The 15,908-nt window shown below is 45.3% G+C and overlaps 1 protein-coding gene across 2 annotated transcripts in view; it reads left to right on the forward strand.

Moving 5' to 3' along the window:
- The first annotated feature begins 3,077 nt into the window (after nucleotides 1–3,077).
- The window catches only part of limk1a (LIM domain kinase 1a), a 62,655-nt gene continuing 49,824 nt past the window's right edge, over nucleotides 3,078–15,908 (forward strand). The window contains exons 1-2 of one of the 2 annotated variants that reach the window (XM_073053634.1): nucleotides 3,078–3,466; nucleotides 3,865–3,961. In XM_073053634.1, coding sequence (XP_072909735.1) covers nucleotides 3,409–3,466; nucleotides 3,865–3,961 — 155 coding nt within the window. In that variant the 5' untranslated portion in view covers nucleotides 3,078–3,408. Of the gene's footprint in view, nucleotides 3,467–3,864; nucleotides 3,962–6,389; nucleotides 6,479–15,908 lie in introns of those variants that run through there. The other variant, XM_073053636.1, reaches the window with a different exon arrangement.

Here is a 15,908-nt window from a genome sequence, read left to right on the forward strand (position 1 = left end):
TTGCCACCCACTTCAACTCTGCTTCACATTCCCATTCGGATATGTCCATACATGGCCTCCTCTCCTGCCATGATGAAGCCAAACTCAGGTTGGAGGAGCAACACCTCATATACCGTCTGGGTAGTCTCCAGCCCCTTAGTATGAACATCGGATTCTCCAACTTCCAGTAATTCCCACCCCCCCCTTCCCCCATCCGACTTTCACTCTGCCTCCTCCTCCAGCTGCCTATCACCTCTCTCATGATTCTGCCTTCTTCTACTACCCATAATGCTTTCCCCTTACATTCCTTCTTCACCTTTCCTGCCTATCCCCTCCCTGCTTCCCCTCCCCCACCCCTTGATCTTTCCTCTGATTAGTTTTTCACCTGGCACCTACCAGCCTTCTCCTTCCCACCCTCCCCTTCCTTCTTTATAGGGCCCCTGCCCCCTCCTTCTTCAATCCTGATGAAGGGTCTCGGCCCGAAACGTTGACTGCTCGTTTCCACGGATGCTGCCCTACCTGCTGAGTTCCTCCAGTGTATTTGAACGTGTTGAAGTTTTAAGGCACTGGGCAAAACATACAAATAATGTGAAAATAAATCATTTTATGGAGATTGGTAATGGCTTGGGATCTCATTGTCTTTAAGGATGCTGGAAATATTACATCACATAATTTTTGAGCTGTTTTGAACTCTGTTCCTCAAGCCATCACTAATGTATTTTGGAGCTCAATTATTGTTAGGTTTTGTAACTTCAAAACAGTAACCGCATTCAAAGAAAACACCGCAGTTCAAAATGCGGGTTTAACTACAAGTTTACTTAAAGTGAGGCATGCACGTAGTGTGATGACATTTGCAATTCACATATTTATACATATAACTGTTAATGATTTAAACAAACAAGAATACTTAATCAAGCAATATATATATACAAGATTACTCAAATATTGCTAAAATATTAAACACAGAACAGTTAAATACTGTAAATGCTTATCAGGTTAAATCATCAGGATTGATGTTAAGTTCTACTCTTCCACCAGCTTTGAACATTTTAGTTTTAACGTTGTGACCTCTTCCCCTTTATCTGAAATGAACTAAGAATAATCATCTACAATTAATCCAATGACCCCCAACAGCTCTCTTGGCTACAATCTCTTCAACACCACTTGCTATAAGGACTGCCTGCAGTGCATTCTCTCCATTTCTCATCTGTTCTACCAATGGCACAGTTTTTTACCGTGCTTCCAATCTGTCTTTCAGCCATGGATCCCCTCCACTGCAGTCCATTCCATTCCCTGCATCCTCCACGCTCTTAAGCTTTCTCTTCCTGCGTATTCCTCTATTTTCGCATTCCACCCCAACACCTTTAACACTCAATCAATCATTCACACCATTTCCTGCATCTCTGATGTAACAGTGCAATTAAACACAGCCTCATCTCCCCTCCAGACTGTTTCCTCTGCAATAACTAAGTGCACTGTTCAATCACCACTAACCCCCTAACTTTCCCATAGCATCTTTCCATGAAAATACAGGAATTGCAGCACTTACCTCTTTACACACCCACCCCTTTACTCAGCATTTCAAACACACTTTCGAGCGTAATATTAATTGAAGTCACTTGAACTTCGCACTGTTCTGATCCTTTTCTCCTTGACGTCTTACACAGTTTTGTCTTCCAGACTCAATATTATTCAACAACTAGAAATGATGCTGCGGTTTCTCCCATTTCTAACTCTCCTGGGCCAGCTGATGTTTCAATATTATCCTTTTGTCACTCTTATTTCTAACACCATCAAGCCTCTTATGCAGACTCCCAGAAAGATGACGTAAAACGGAGAATGCTGGGAAATATTGTCTGATACTATCTGCAATGAGGGAGAAACAGGAAGTATCAGGTCAGTGAGCATTACTGACAAATATTATCTCCATTTCTCTCTACGGATCCTGCTGAGTATTCCAACATCATTTCTTTCATCAATTAAACCCTCCTGCCTTTCGCTCTAGTGTCAATCAACCATATAACAATTACAGCACGGAAACAGGCCATCTCGGCCCTTCTAGTCCTTGCCGAATACTTACTCTCACCTAGTCCCACCGACCTGCACTCAGCCCATAACCCTCCATTCCTTTCCTGTCCATATACCTATCCAATATTTTTTTTAAATGACAAAATCGAACCTGCCTCTACCATTTTCAATGTTTGCTGTTTATGGCATCTTAAATTTTGCTTTTCTTCTGTTTCTTCAATGTGGACACAAGATCATCAAACCAAGATCTTCCACAGTTCTTTCTTCACCAAATAGTTTTCTGCTATTTCTAGGATTTGGTGTTAGATTTTTAGCATCTTCTCTATCTTGAAAATCAAAAATTACTGAAAATAAAAAAACTTAACTGCTGGAATAAAAACCAAATAGAAGGCATAGTTCAGGCAGCATCTGTGGAAACAGTTTCAGGGCACTTGTGTCAGAACGGGGGAGGGGGGCAAAGTTTTGAGAACCAGTTCAGATGAAGGATTCCTCCCATCACCCCACACCATTAACTGTTCCATTTTCCACAAATGATGCCTGACCTAAGTTGTTCCAGTATTTTCTTTTTTTTTGCTATATCTCTTCTTTCTTGTTTTGTATTGGAAACACTAATTTATTTGACCTTGTCTAACAAACACATGTAAGCAATCAAGTTAACGGCTTCGGCGTCCATTCGCAATAAGCAGAAGCAGATGAACATGTTGCTCTGAACTTTATTTACCATATCTTCAAGTAAGTGATTTAGAAGGACAACATCTTTCAAGAGACTTTGCACTTGACGACGAATTGACTCCATCCTAAGCCGCCCATTACAAAGTGTTTAGTAGCGTAACCGGAGTTGGAGTGCGATGAATTGTTCATTTTCGTGACCTTTCAGACTTCCCTGGGAATGTCCTTGTACCCAAGATGTAACGTGAATGCAATTTTTACTGAAAAATAAAAAAAATAAATCCATGTAATTATAATGTGATCCAGGGAAGGTAACTCTAACCTCAAAGGTAACAGCAAGGGTATTCAGTATGCATCTACAACCGGGGGAAAAAATGCAGCGCCTACATCCATAATATTACAGGGGGTGTACGGGAGTGCTGCAGTGGATGCGCCAGTGTATACTGGAGTGCTGCAAGGGAGTGTGCATTCGGAGTGCTTGCGGGGTTGCATTGCTGTTTCTGCACTGTTATGATTGGGATTGCACTGTGATTAATTCTCCTGCTGCGGGAGTTCGCGTGTTGTGGGCGCTCCGTGCAGTTTCCAGACAGCCGCTTGCGAGTCGCCGGAGCAGTCTGCGGTCGGCCAGGCCGCCGCCGCCGCCGCCTGTGCGAGTGCGGAAAGTGGAGCAGCGGCTGGGTGTCCGGCTCTGCACCAAGTCCGATTTAGTGGCGTCGGGACTGCCGGGCGTGGATGTGGTTGATGCTGCTGTGCTGCACCTGGAGGGACGATCGGATGGGAGAGGAAGAGGGTGGGTACGGGCGGTGAGTGGCTGCGGGCATCGCCCTGCCCGCTGCCACCGGACTCGGTTGCCCTTGATCCCATTCACCGGTCCCCCGCCCCCGTGCCCCTTCCCGGCGGCTGGCTGCCGGCACGGTGGCGCTGACCCGCTCTGGATGTGTACACCGCTCTCTGGCCTCCCGAGCTGGGGTTTGTTTAGCATTGCCGGGCTGCAGCGGAACGCATGGCCTTGGCAGGGCACCATCCGGCCGCTTTGTGCTTTGTCTTTGTGCCTGTAATTGGGATCATCTGCCCTCCGAGGCCTTCTGTTGTTGAGTTGCGTGCGTGCACCGGGCCTGCCGGTGGGCGAGAGAAGGGCACGTTGCTCACTTGCTATGTTGTGTGTTAAATTGCTGTCTTGATTTGCAGGGGATTGTTTGCCTTGCTGTGCGGGATGTGGCCGGTCCATCTATGATGGTCAGTACCTCCAGGCTCTTAATACAGACTGGCACAACGACTGCTTCAGGTAGGCACGCAGGCTCCTGCCTCTTTGTGTTCGGTACCCTGTGTTAGCATTCTTGACCACTTTTTCTAAAAGGAAATATGTAAATTCCTTGAACATTTTGTATGGTATTGACTGCACACATACTGTCTGTATATTGGTACATGCTGTACAACATCTGTTCAGTACATTGAGTAGGGTACATTTTGCCGAGTCGATGCATCACACAATATATATTTGTGAGAGTGTGCACTGTGCTCTGAGGGAATCTTAAAACCAAGGGACATAGTTTCAGAATAGACCCTTTTCACTCTAAGATGAGGATTTTCTTCAATGAGGACTTCGGAATGTTGCTGGGTCTAGAGGGCTTGAGTTATAACATTCAGACACATTGAGTTATTCCAGCTTCTTCCCCTCTGCCATCCGATTTGTAAATGGGCATTGAACCCATGAACACTACCTCACTACTTTTTTCAGTTTCTGCACAATTTTTAATTTAACTATTTAATATACTTTTATATTTTTCTATATTTATCATTGTACTGCTGCCGCTAAGTTAACAAATTTCACGCCATGTGCCGGTGATATTAAACCTGATACTGGTAAGAAAAGATTGAATAGGTTAGGGCTTCATTCCTCGGAACGTGGAAAATTTGGGTGGAGAATTGACAGAGGTATACAAAATTGTGAGGGTATAGATGGTAAATAGAAGCAGGCTTTTTCCCACTGAGGTTGGGTGGAACGACAGTGAGAAGTTAAGGGTGAAAGGTTAAAAGTTTAAGGGCAACGTGAGGGGAAATTTCACTCGAGGGCAGTGAGAGTGTGCTGCCAGCTCGATTTCAACGCTTATGAGAAGTTTAGATCGGTACATGAATAGCAGGGATACGAAGGGTGGTGGCTGCAGTACAGGTCAACAGGAATAGGCAGTTTAAATGGTTGAACAGACTAGATGGACCAAAAGCTCTATTTCTGTGCTGTACTTTTCTATGACTCTTAATTCTGTTGCTTGGAGAGCTTTGGAGGCAAATTATCAACTGTATTTAAAGCAGGACTGATTGTGGGGTGTAAACTGGAAGGCGGGGCTGAGGTTCAGACCTGATCAGTCGTGGATTGAATGGTGGAGCAGGGGGGGCTGAACGGTTCTGTTGAGTATCTTGGGATTCTGCACGGTCGTGGCGTTTTGGAAATTGATGGTGAGATTATTTTCCAGCTGCCTGTATCGGAACTTCAAGGTAGATCCTTGATTGCTCTTTAATAAAAACTGAGAACACCGGCCTGTTTGGCTTCTGTGGGAAAAGGAACAAAATTAACGTATCTGATTATTCATCTTTATTCAGAGCTGGGAAGAGTTGAGGTAAATACATTTTGATGTGCAGTGAGTAGGGAATGAACAGAAACGTGTGGGAGGGAGGAAGACAGAAGAAATAAAAACATCGGAAGTGCTGATGGTAACAGCAAAGTGAAAGAGTGCCGTAAAGGGGAAAGCAAAGAGAGCGGTGTGCTTAGGTGTATTGGATTTGCTGGGGAGTGTCAACCTGATCTGGTGTCTTGTACCCCTACCCAGAAAGCCAAATGCCTGCCCTTACCTGGACTAGGTGTGTGTGCTGCCAGCTCGGATGTAGTTTGGGGTAGGGGAAAGGTTCTTGCCTCCAGGGCAAAATGTGGGTGGGGGCTTGTCTCTCTGGCCCCCCCTGTCCTCTGGAGTGCAGCAATGTGGATCTTGTGTACCGTAGGGGTGAGGTCTTCCCTGAAACCTCCCCGGCTAAATGCAGCTCGAAGCACAGGTCTGCCCTCTGTGAAATCAGTCATCAAATTTTTTAATGCCTGCTGAAAGCCTGGGAGGTTGCAAACGCTTAATTCAATCAAATTATTTTAAGAAATGAAACTAAAAGGCATCAGGGGTAACGGAGAGACAAGCGTCTCAAAATAAAAACTAAATTTGGTTTCAAATAACGCGCCTTCCGGACTGCCTCCCAGCTCTTTGTAGCTGCCCCTTTGAAGGTGGTATATTTTTGGATCCTGGAGTTGGTCTGACCTGGGATGACCCAGAGGAGATTAATCTTTCACCAGCACGATGAGGGAAATCTCAGCAAGAATGGGCCCTGCTCTGAGGCTGACATACCTGAGATAGGGACTGAATCAACCCCCTGAATGTGTCACTGGGGCTTGGACCTGTGTGTTTCACACTGCATAACCTGGGACTCCAGGGCTTTAATTTCAACGGCCACATGGAAACCACTGGCCAAAGATTCATTTTGTGCCTGGTGCTGATCCTCAAAATCAAGTTGAGCTCTGAGACTGCACAGGGAGCCAAAGTCAGAATAAGGCAGCAAATTAAAGTTCCAGGTGAAGGGAAGATTGTGGTCTGATGTGAATTGATTGGCACTGTTTCCATTAAACAGTCGTCTGGTGTGCATTTCATCTCAGCGCTGCGGAGAGCTTGTCAGCAGTGAATTGGATGGACAAAATGAAGCGTACGAGTAAACGCTGTTTCTCCCAGAAGCACAGGAACTCCACAGTGGAGAGGGAGATGATAAAGGGGTAGGTGCTGTATCTCCTAAACACAAGATTCTACAGATGCTGGAAATACTGAGCAAAACGCACAAAACGATTGGGAATTCAGCAGGTCAAAAAGCTAAATGAACAGCCGATGTTTCAGGCTGAGGCCCTTCCTCCGGACTGGAAAGGAAGGGGACAGAGGCAACAGCGAGAAGGCAGAGTACAAGTGGGCAGGTAATAGGTGAGCCTTCCTTTCACGGTCCAGGTTCACTGCCTCCTTTCCTTTCTTCCGTGTTTAATTCCTTCTTCTGCACCCCTTTGCCTCGTCCACCTATCACCTCCCAGCTTCTTACTTCACTCCCCCTTCACCTGAACACACCTATCATCTCCCAGCTCCTTACCTCATTCCCCCCTCACCTGATCTCACCTATCAACTGCCAGCTTATTTTGCTGCCCCTCCCCACACCCTCTTATTGTGGCTTCTACCCCTTTGCTATCCAGTCCTGAGGAAGGGTCTTTGCCCAAAACGTGGAGTTTTTAATTCCTCTTCATAACCGCTACTTGACTTGCTGAGTTCCTCCAGTGTGTGTGTGTGTTGTTTCTCTTATAATTTCACCAGCACTGCTCTGCAAATGGAGGATCCTCTTCAGTTTGCGTATAAGGAGAAGGTGGGAGTGGAGGATGCTATCACGTATTTGCTGCACAAATCCCTCTCTCACCTAGATGGGGTCAGTGGTGCTGTGAGGATTACATTCCTGGACTTCTCTAGTGCCTTTAACACCATCCAGCCCAAGATCTTAAGGCACAAACTAACGGAGATGGGAGTAGACTCTCACATGGTGGATTGGATAGTGGACTACTTGACAGATAGACCTCAGTATGTGCGGTTGGGAGACTGTAGGTCTGACACGGTGGTCAGCAGCACAGGAGCGCCGCAGGGGACCGTGCTCTCTCCGGTCCTGTTCACCCTGTACACATCGGACTTCCAATATAACTCGGAGTCCTGCCATGTGCAGAAGTTCGCTGACGACACCACCATAGTGGGGTGTGTCAGGAATGGACAGGAGGAGGAGTATAGGAAACTGATACAGGACTTTGTGATATGGTGCAACTCAAACTACCTGCATCTCAATATCACCAAGACCAAGGAGATGGTGGTGGACTTTAGGAGATCTAGGCCTCATATGGAGCCAGTGATTATTAATGGAGAATGTGTGGAGCAGGTTAAGACCTACAAGTATCTGGGAGTACAGTTAGACGAGAAGCTAGACTGGACTGCCAACACAGATGCCTTGTGCAGGAAGGCACAGAGTCGACTGTACTTCCTTAGAAGGTTGGCGTCATTCAATGTCTGTAGTGAGATGCTGAAGATGTTCTATAGGTCAGTTGTGGAGAGCACCCTCTTCTTTGTGGTGGCGTGTTGGGGAGGCAGCATTAAGAAGAGGGACGCCTCACGTCTTAATAAGCTGGTAAGGAAGGCGGGCTCTGTCGTGGGCAAAGTACTGGAGAGTATAACATCGGTAGCTGAGCGAAGGGCGCTGAGTAGGCTACGGTCAATTATGGAAAACCCTGAACATCCTCTACATAGCACCATCCAGAGACAGAGAAGCAGTTTCAGCGGCAGGTTACTATCGATGCAATGCTCCTCAGACAGGATGAAGAGGTCAATACTCCCCAATGCCATTAGGCTTTACAATTCAACCGCCAGGAGTAAGATATGTTAAAGTGCCGGGGTTGATTGTATTTAATGTATTTAAGTAAACTACTTAAGAACTTTTTAAAAGCTATTATTAATGCTTTTTGAGAGAGTGATTTGGATGCATATCATATTTTTACTGAGTTAAGTATGTATGTAATTAGTTTTGCTACAACAAGTGTATGGGACATTGGAAAAAATGTTGAATTTCCCCATGGGGATGAATAAAGTATCTATCTATCTATCTATATCAATCACATCGTCCCACAGGTGTTGCTCTAGATTACTAAAAGGGAGAATAATAATATATATGCTGGTGACATTACATTGAAGGTTCAGAAGATAGTCCATTGAATATGTTATCATAGGTTTAGAAGGGAGAAAGTGCTGAAGTATGGTGAAGACTCCTGTCATCCCTTGGTGAAGGGGACTCCTTAGTTGAGGAAGCAGGAATTTCTCAGAAGTCCTAGTTAAAGGTGGCCTTCCCAGAACGGATATGGTTGAGAAATAGAGGAGTGGAAGTACATTCTAGAAATGAGGAGAGGAAGTTTATGCGGTGGTCATGAATATGGTTCCTGGTGATCTTTTGAAATGAAAAGGAAATAGTGTCACAGTAGCATTACAAGTACATAGATATACCAATATTATTGGAGAAGTAGAAAGAATAAAAGGTAAGTTACCACAAACAGTCTAACAGGAGTTCCCCGGCTATAGATTGGCTCATTATAGAACCTAATGGCCGAGGGTAAGAATGATTTCATATAGCACTCTTTGGAGCACCACCGTTGTCTTAGTCTATTACTAAAAGTGCTCCTCTGTTCAGCCGAGGTGGCAATGCAGAGAGTGAGAAACACTGTCCAGAATTGCTAGGATTGTCCTTTGTTCTACCACTGCCTCCAATGTGTGCAGATTGACTTCTGTAGCAGAGCCAAACTTTCTAATCAGCTTATTGAGCCTGTTGGCATCACCTGTGTTGATGCCAACATCCACATCCTCACCATCAATAGTAACAGGGAGCAATGCAGGCTTAGTCTTCCTATAGTCCACCACCATCTCCTTTGTCTTACTATTGTTGAGCTGCAGATGATTCAGCTTGCATCATTTGACAAAGTCCTTCACCAGGGCCTGTATTCATCCTCCCGTCCTCCCTTTATACACCTACTATTGCTGAGTCATCAGAGAATTTCTGCAGATGACATGACACAAAACTGTATCTAAAGTCTGAGGGTTACAAGCTGATCAGGAAGGGATCTCCAGTGCTGCCTGTAGCCATGTCTGACACAGCTCTGAAGCTGCACAAGCTGTGGTCTGCTGGCCAGGTAGTCCATTATCCAGGATACAATGGAAGTGCTAACCTGCATTGAACGGAGGTATTCCCCCAGCAATAAGGGCTATATGGTATTGAAGGCATGATCCTCACAGTGCTGCCCTGCTTATCCAAATGGTAATTGGCTCTGTTCAGCAGGTAAATGACAACATCGCCAACTCCAACGTGCTCCTGGTAGGCAAACTGCAGGGAGTTGAGGGCTGATCTGACCAGGGGTCGGAGGTAAGCCAGGACCAGCCTCTCTAGGGTCTTCGTGATGCGTGAGGTGGTAGTCATTCAAGACTTTTGGTTAGCCCTTCTTGGGTACTGTCGCTCGGACTGAAAATACAACGGAGAACTCCATTCAGCTGCTCAGCACACTCCTCCAGGACCCTGGGGTTCACACCATCCAGTCCCAATACTTTGCCACGTCTGAGTTTCCCCGGAGCCCTTCTCACCCGCTCAGTGGCGAAGGTGAGTCCATGACGACTGGGGAGTTAGTGGAAGGTGGGGCCTGGGGAGGTGAAGATCGGGATGGTAGCAGTTGTTATGTGGAGGTGTGGATGGTAAATGCAGTGAAGGAGGGGTGTGGACAGTGGTAGCTTGTGTTGTTCATCCACATGTTGAACGGGAGGAGAGGAAGCATTGATGCTGTGGGACCATTGGAGGGGCTGTGAACAGGAGGGTAATTGTCAAACTTATTGAAGAATTGCTTTAACGTATTCGCTCATTCACGGCTGCATTTCGAGACTCTACAGCTAAGCTGATTGAAGCCAGTGATGTTCTTCATGCCTCTCCACACTTCCTGTTTTACTCTGCCCAAGCCTGTTCTCCAGCTCTCTCCCGCATTCCTCTTTAACCTCCTTGATCTTCTCCTATAGCTCCCTTTGCACATGTTCCAATTCCTCCCTGTCTCCTGATCTAAAGGCTTTCTTTTTTGTGGTTGAGAAGAGCCTCCAGATCACTGGTGACCCATGGTTTGTTGTTCGGGAAGCAGTAAACGGTCCCCGATGGCATTACAGAGTCCACACAGAAGTCGAAGAGCCAGTGAGGCAATCAGTAAGTCCATTAATGTCCTCCCCATGTGGTTCACAAAGCACATACCCGTCAGCTACCTCAAAGCAGCCATTCAAGGCCTCGATAGCCTCTGGAGACTATTTCTTTACTATATTGGTGGTAGCTAACTGTTGCTGTGCTTTGGGCTTGTACAAGGGCATGAGGTGAACCAGGTTGTGATCTGATCTGATCTTCCGAGTGGGGGGGGGGAGCCGTGGAGCTGTATGCATCCTTAACATTTGCCTGCAGGAGATCCACTGTTTTATTTTCCCTTGTGTGACACTTGACAAACTGTTGGAAGGTGGGTAGGGTTGTCGAGGGAGAAACCTGGTTGAAGTCTCCCGATACTGCAGTGAATGCATTGGGGAGTTGAGCCTGGAGTCTCAGAATGGTAGTGTGTATGACGTCACACACAGCATCAGGACTGTGTTGGGAAGGCAGAATGTAGACAACAAACAATGTGGCGTGGCTGAATTGATGCGGTAGATAAAACGGACGCAAGCTCACAGCAAGCAGTTCGATGCCCGGACTGCAGATTTGTTCTGTCTCAGAAATGTGACCGGGATTACACCATCACAAGCACAGCAAGCCAACTCTCTTCCTCTTACTGGACAGTAGGTCAACTTTGTCTGCTCGTCGCATTAAAACCCCATTCACAGTAGCATTGGAATCCAGGATTTGCTCGTGTAACCATGACTCAGTGAAACAGAGAACACTATATTTCCAATGTCCATTCTTTGTCCTCCTGAACACTGCTAGTTCCTCCTTTTTACTTGCCAGCAATCTTGCAGTTCTTGCCTTTTAAAGAGTTGGAGATGCTGCTAATTGTTCTGACACATTGAGTCAGTGAGAATCAGGGTCAGATTTAGAATCACTGCATATATCATGAAATTTGTTGTTTTGCAGCTGCATTACTTGCAACACTTAATGATAAGTACAATAAGAAGTATATTTTTTAAAAGATAAAATAAACAGTTTAAAAAGAGAGGAAAAGAAAGAAGAATACAGCGATAGTCGTCGTAGGTTCACTGTTCGTTGTCCATTCCGAAATTTAATGGTGGAGGGGAAGAAGCTGTTCCTGAAATGTTGAGTGGGTGTCTTCAGGCTCCTGTGCCACTGCCTTGATGGTAGCAGTGAGAAGAGGGCATGTCCTGGGTGATGGAGTCCTTAATGATGGGTGATGCCCTGTTGAGGCATCGCCTTTTGAAGGTGCTGGAGAGGCTAGTGCCCATGATGGAGCTGGCTGAGATTACAACTTTCTGCAGCTTTTTTTGTGATCCTCTGCAGTAGCCCCGCCGTACTGGACGGTGATGCAACCAGTTAGAATGCTCCCCACTGTAGAAATTTGCGAGTGTTCTTGGTGTAGTACCAATTCCCCTCAAGCTCCTAATAAAATGTAGCTGCTGTTATGCCTAATTTGTAGTTGCGTCAATATGTTGGGCTCAGGATAGATCCTCGGAGATGTTGACATTGATCCAGTTGCGGGTGGGGGTGGGTACAGAGGCCCAGATTTTGGAGCTTGTTGATTAGAACAATTGTGTTGAAAACTGTGCTGTAATCAATAAACAGCAGCTTGACGTTGGTATTACTATTGTCCAGATGATCCAAGGCTGAGAGGAGAGCCAGTGAGGGTGCATCCTGTCCTTTTCATTTTCTGTATTCCTACAGTTTTAACTCTCGAGCCTTTTTCTTGTTTGGAAGTCTGATGTTGAAGTACTGATCAATTCTGATAGTCGTGTGTCTTATCGAAGACAATATTTTTAAGCCGATACATCGTTGCCTTTGAATGAGTCATTAAACAGGTCCAATCAAAACCAGTCAGGGTCTTGTACATTTTCAAGTCTCTAAAGTTCTATGCTACAAGAGAAACATCAGTTTCTCTAGTCTAACCTTCTCATAGAACAGTACAGCCTAGGATCAGGTCCTTAGGCTGTACTAATGATATTAGCAATCAAAATTCCAACTGAACTAATCCCTCCTGCCTACGAAATGTCCATATCCTTTCATTTCTTGTACTTCTGTGTGTCTGTCTGAGAGCTTGTTGAGTGCTCGGATTATATATGCCTCTTCCACCACCCCAGGCAGATCATTCCTGGGGTACCCACCACTCTGCATTTACAAGAGAACAAACTTGCTCTGAGTGTCTCCTTTGAACTTGCCCCTCTCCACTTTAAGTGCAAGCATCTCAACCCTGGGGAAGAGATGCTGGCTGTCTACTCTATCTACGCCTCTCGTAATCTTTTATAAATCTCTCCTCAGCCTCTGCTACTCCAGAGAAAACGACCCATGGTCTCTACTCCGTGCAGCACGCTGTTATACATCTTCTGCACCATTTCCTAAGCTTCAATATCCTTCCCAGAATGCAGGGATTCCCAACCTGGGGTCCATGGATCCCTTGCTTAATGGTCCATGGCATTAAAAACGTTGGGGAAACCCTGGAATAATGGGTGAGCAGAACTTTATGTGGTACCACAGATGCAGCCTAACTAGGGCTTTATAAATCTGCAAAGTATCTTCCCACCTTTTGAACTCAGTTCCTCGACTAATAAAGACAAGCATGTCTTTTTTTTAACCACCATATCAATCTGGGCAGCCATTTTTAGGAAGCTGTGGGGTTAGACCTCAAGATCCCTTTGTTCAGTCAACCTTGTCCCCTACTAGAACTAGGGGACATGGCCTCAATATTCAGGGGAGTAGGTTTAGGATGGAAATGAGGAGCTGCTTTTCCCAGAGAGTGGTGAATCTGTGGAATTCCCTGCCCAATGAAGCAGTGGAGGCTACCTCAGTGAATATACTTAAGACAAGTTGGAAAGATGTTTGCATAGTAAGGAAATTAAAGGCTGTGGAGAAAAGGCAGGTAGGTAGAGATGAGTCTGTGGACAGATCAGCCATTATCTTATTGAATGGTGGCGCAGACTTGTCGGGCCAGATGGCCTACTCTTGCTCCTATTTCTTATGTTGAGTCTTACAATTGACAGTGATTCAGATTCATATTTACTTTTTTCCACATCTAGATCGAAACATATGGAGACATGTATCACTTGTGTTAACAAACAGCACACCCAAGTTCTTGGGGCAGCTCGTAAGTGTTGTCGCACATTCAGGTGCCAACAGAGCATGCTCACAGTGTTCAGCGGAATAACACAAGCAGTAGTACGTTCTTTTCCCACCTACGCACACCTCAGTGAGTCTGGAAGTAGCAGCCCACAAGTTTGAAGACCAAAGTTGGAGAGCCTGGAGATAAAGGCCTGAAGGTTGAAGCCTCTAGGTCAGAGGCCCACTGTCTGCAAATCTGGCTCGGGGACTGAAGGTTAGGGGGTCAGTATCTGAGAGTTTGGGGCTAAGGTCTTGTCACGTACCCCGTGATGGGTTAAAAAACCAGCAGAAATGGAAAACTCTTTGGAGTCTGGTATTACTGTTAACTAATAGTGTTTATTAGTAACTACGAAGTACAATAATATAAATGCAGTTATATCAAACAGATTAGCAATCATTATAGATATATATGTGTGGAAATAGAAAAACCAAGCTTTTCAAGTCTAGGGGTAAATGGATACAGTCTTACGATGAAGAAAGTTCAGTTCGGTTTGTGATATTGAGTTGGGGAGAGAGAGAGAGGTGTGTAGGTCTTCAGGTGAGCTGGTGCTGTCGATCTTCCCGTTGTCCTCTGAAATCCTTTTTAAAGTCACCGACTGTGACCAAAGGCGACCGTTGTTCTGTGGTGGAATTATCAACCTAGGCAAATGTTGGACACGCAAATAACTCCCCACCGGTCACGGCTTTTCACACTGCGAGAGCCACTGATCGATTCTCCCGATCGATCCTCCAAAACCCACTTTCCTGTGGGCACAACAAAGCTCATCTAGTGTCCGAAACCATGTGTGTCTGGGTCCAGCGGACCTGGTATTTATCCCCGCATGCTGGTCACCCGCTGTCCATCAACCTGCTCCGCCCTCCTCTCTCTGTAAGAGTTTTACAAGCGGGCAAGTGTCCTTGTGGGAAGGTAAACAAGCTTGTAGAGAAACCATAACATCAATCTTTCGAGCAGTCTCTGTCTCTGTCTCTCTCATTTTAAGAAAAAGGGGAAAAAAAATTTTTAGTTTGTGTACATTACAGGGCTTGAAGCCATAGATATATAATCATCAGATAACAGAACAGAAAGTGTACAATTTCGAACTTGACATCTAGATAAACTATCAGCTATAATGTTGTCAGGACCTTTTACATGTCTTATTTTTAGGTCGTATTCTTGCAATATCAGATTCCAGTTCAATAACATTCCGTTCTTATTCATATTAGTCAGAAATACCAACAGATTATGATCTGTGTAAACTACCAGTGGCTTCTGGGTGGGACAAATATAAACTTCGAAATGTTGTAAAGCCAGAATAAGTGATAGCAACTCCTTTTCCACAGTGGTATAATTTTTCTGGTGCACATTAAATTTCTTAGAGAAATAAGCCTCTGGGTGTTCAATATCATCCACACCTTTTTGTAACAACACTGCCCCAGCAGCCTCGTCACTAGCGTCTGTTGTCATACGGAATGGTTTTGAAAAATCAGGTGCTTTGAGCACTGGATGATATAGTTATAGATGTTCAAACACCTCCTGGCAAAGTTCATTCCACACAAATCTTTCACTCTTCCCCAGGAGTTTTGTTAGGGGAAGAGTGATACCCGCAAAGCTTTTACAAAACTTTCGGTAATACCCAACCATTCCCAAAAACTTTCTCAAAGCTTTCTTGCCAGTTGGAACAGGAACCTCAGCAATAGCTTGGACCTTGGCTTGTACAGGAGCCAGTTGGCCCTGGCCTATCACATATCCAAGATACGTGTCAGTGGCGTGGCCAAATTCACTTATAGCAAGGTTTACAGTGAGATTTGCCTTGGACAGCCGTTTAAACAGTTTCTCTACCACCACAATATGCTCTTCCCACGTGTCATTCCAGACCACTAAATCATCGATATAAGCCCCTGTGTTTTCTAGACCTCTAATCACCGAATCAATCATTTTTTGAAATGTACCCGGGGCAATTTTCATCCCGAAGGGTAAAACATTATATTCATACAGCCCTGAAGGTGTGACAAACGCTGAGATTTCTCTAGCCCTTTCAGTCAAAGGAACACACCAATATCCTTTCAGCAAGTCCATTTTTGTGAGATACTTAGCCTTTCCCACCTTATCAATACAATCATCCACCCTCAGGATAGGGTAAGCATCTGTCTTGGTTATTGCATTTATTTTCCTGTAGTTGGTACAGAATCTCATGCTACCGTCCGGTTTAGGCACAAGAACGCAGGGTGCCGCCCAGTCTGAGGTAGATCACCTGATGATGCCAGCTGCTAGCATGTAGCCAATTTCTTTTTCAACCAACTTGCTTTTCTCCAAGTTCATTTTGTAAGGATGTTGTTTA

Source organism: Hemitrygon akajei, chromosome 8 (assembly GCF_048418815.1).
Source record: "Hemitrygon akajei chromosome 8, sHemAka1.3, whole genome shotgun sequence".
NCBI classification, from domain to species: Eukaryota; Metazoa; Chordata; class Chondrichthyes; order Myliobatiformes; family Dasyatidae; genus Hemitrygon; species Hemitrygon akajei.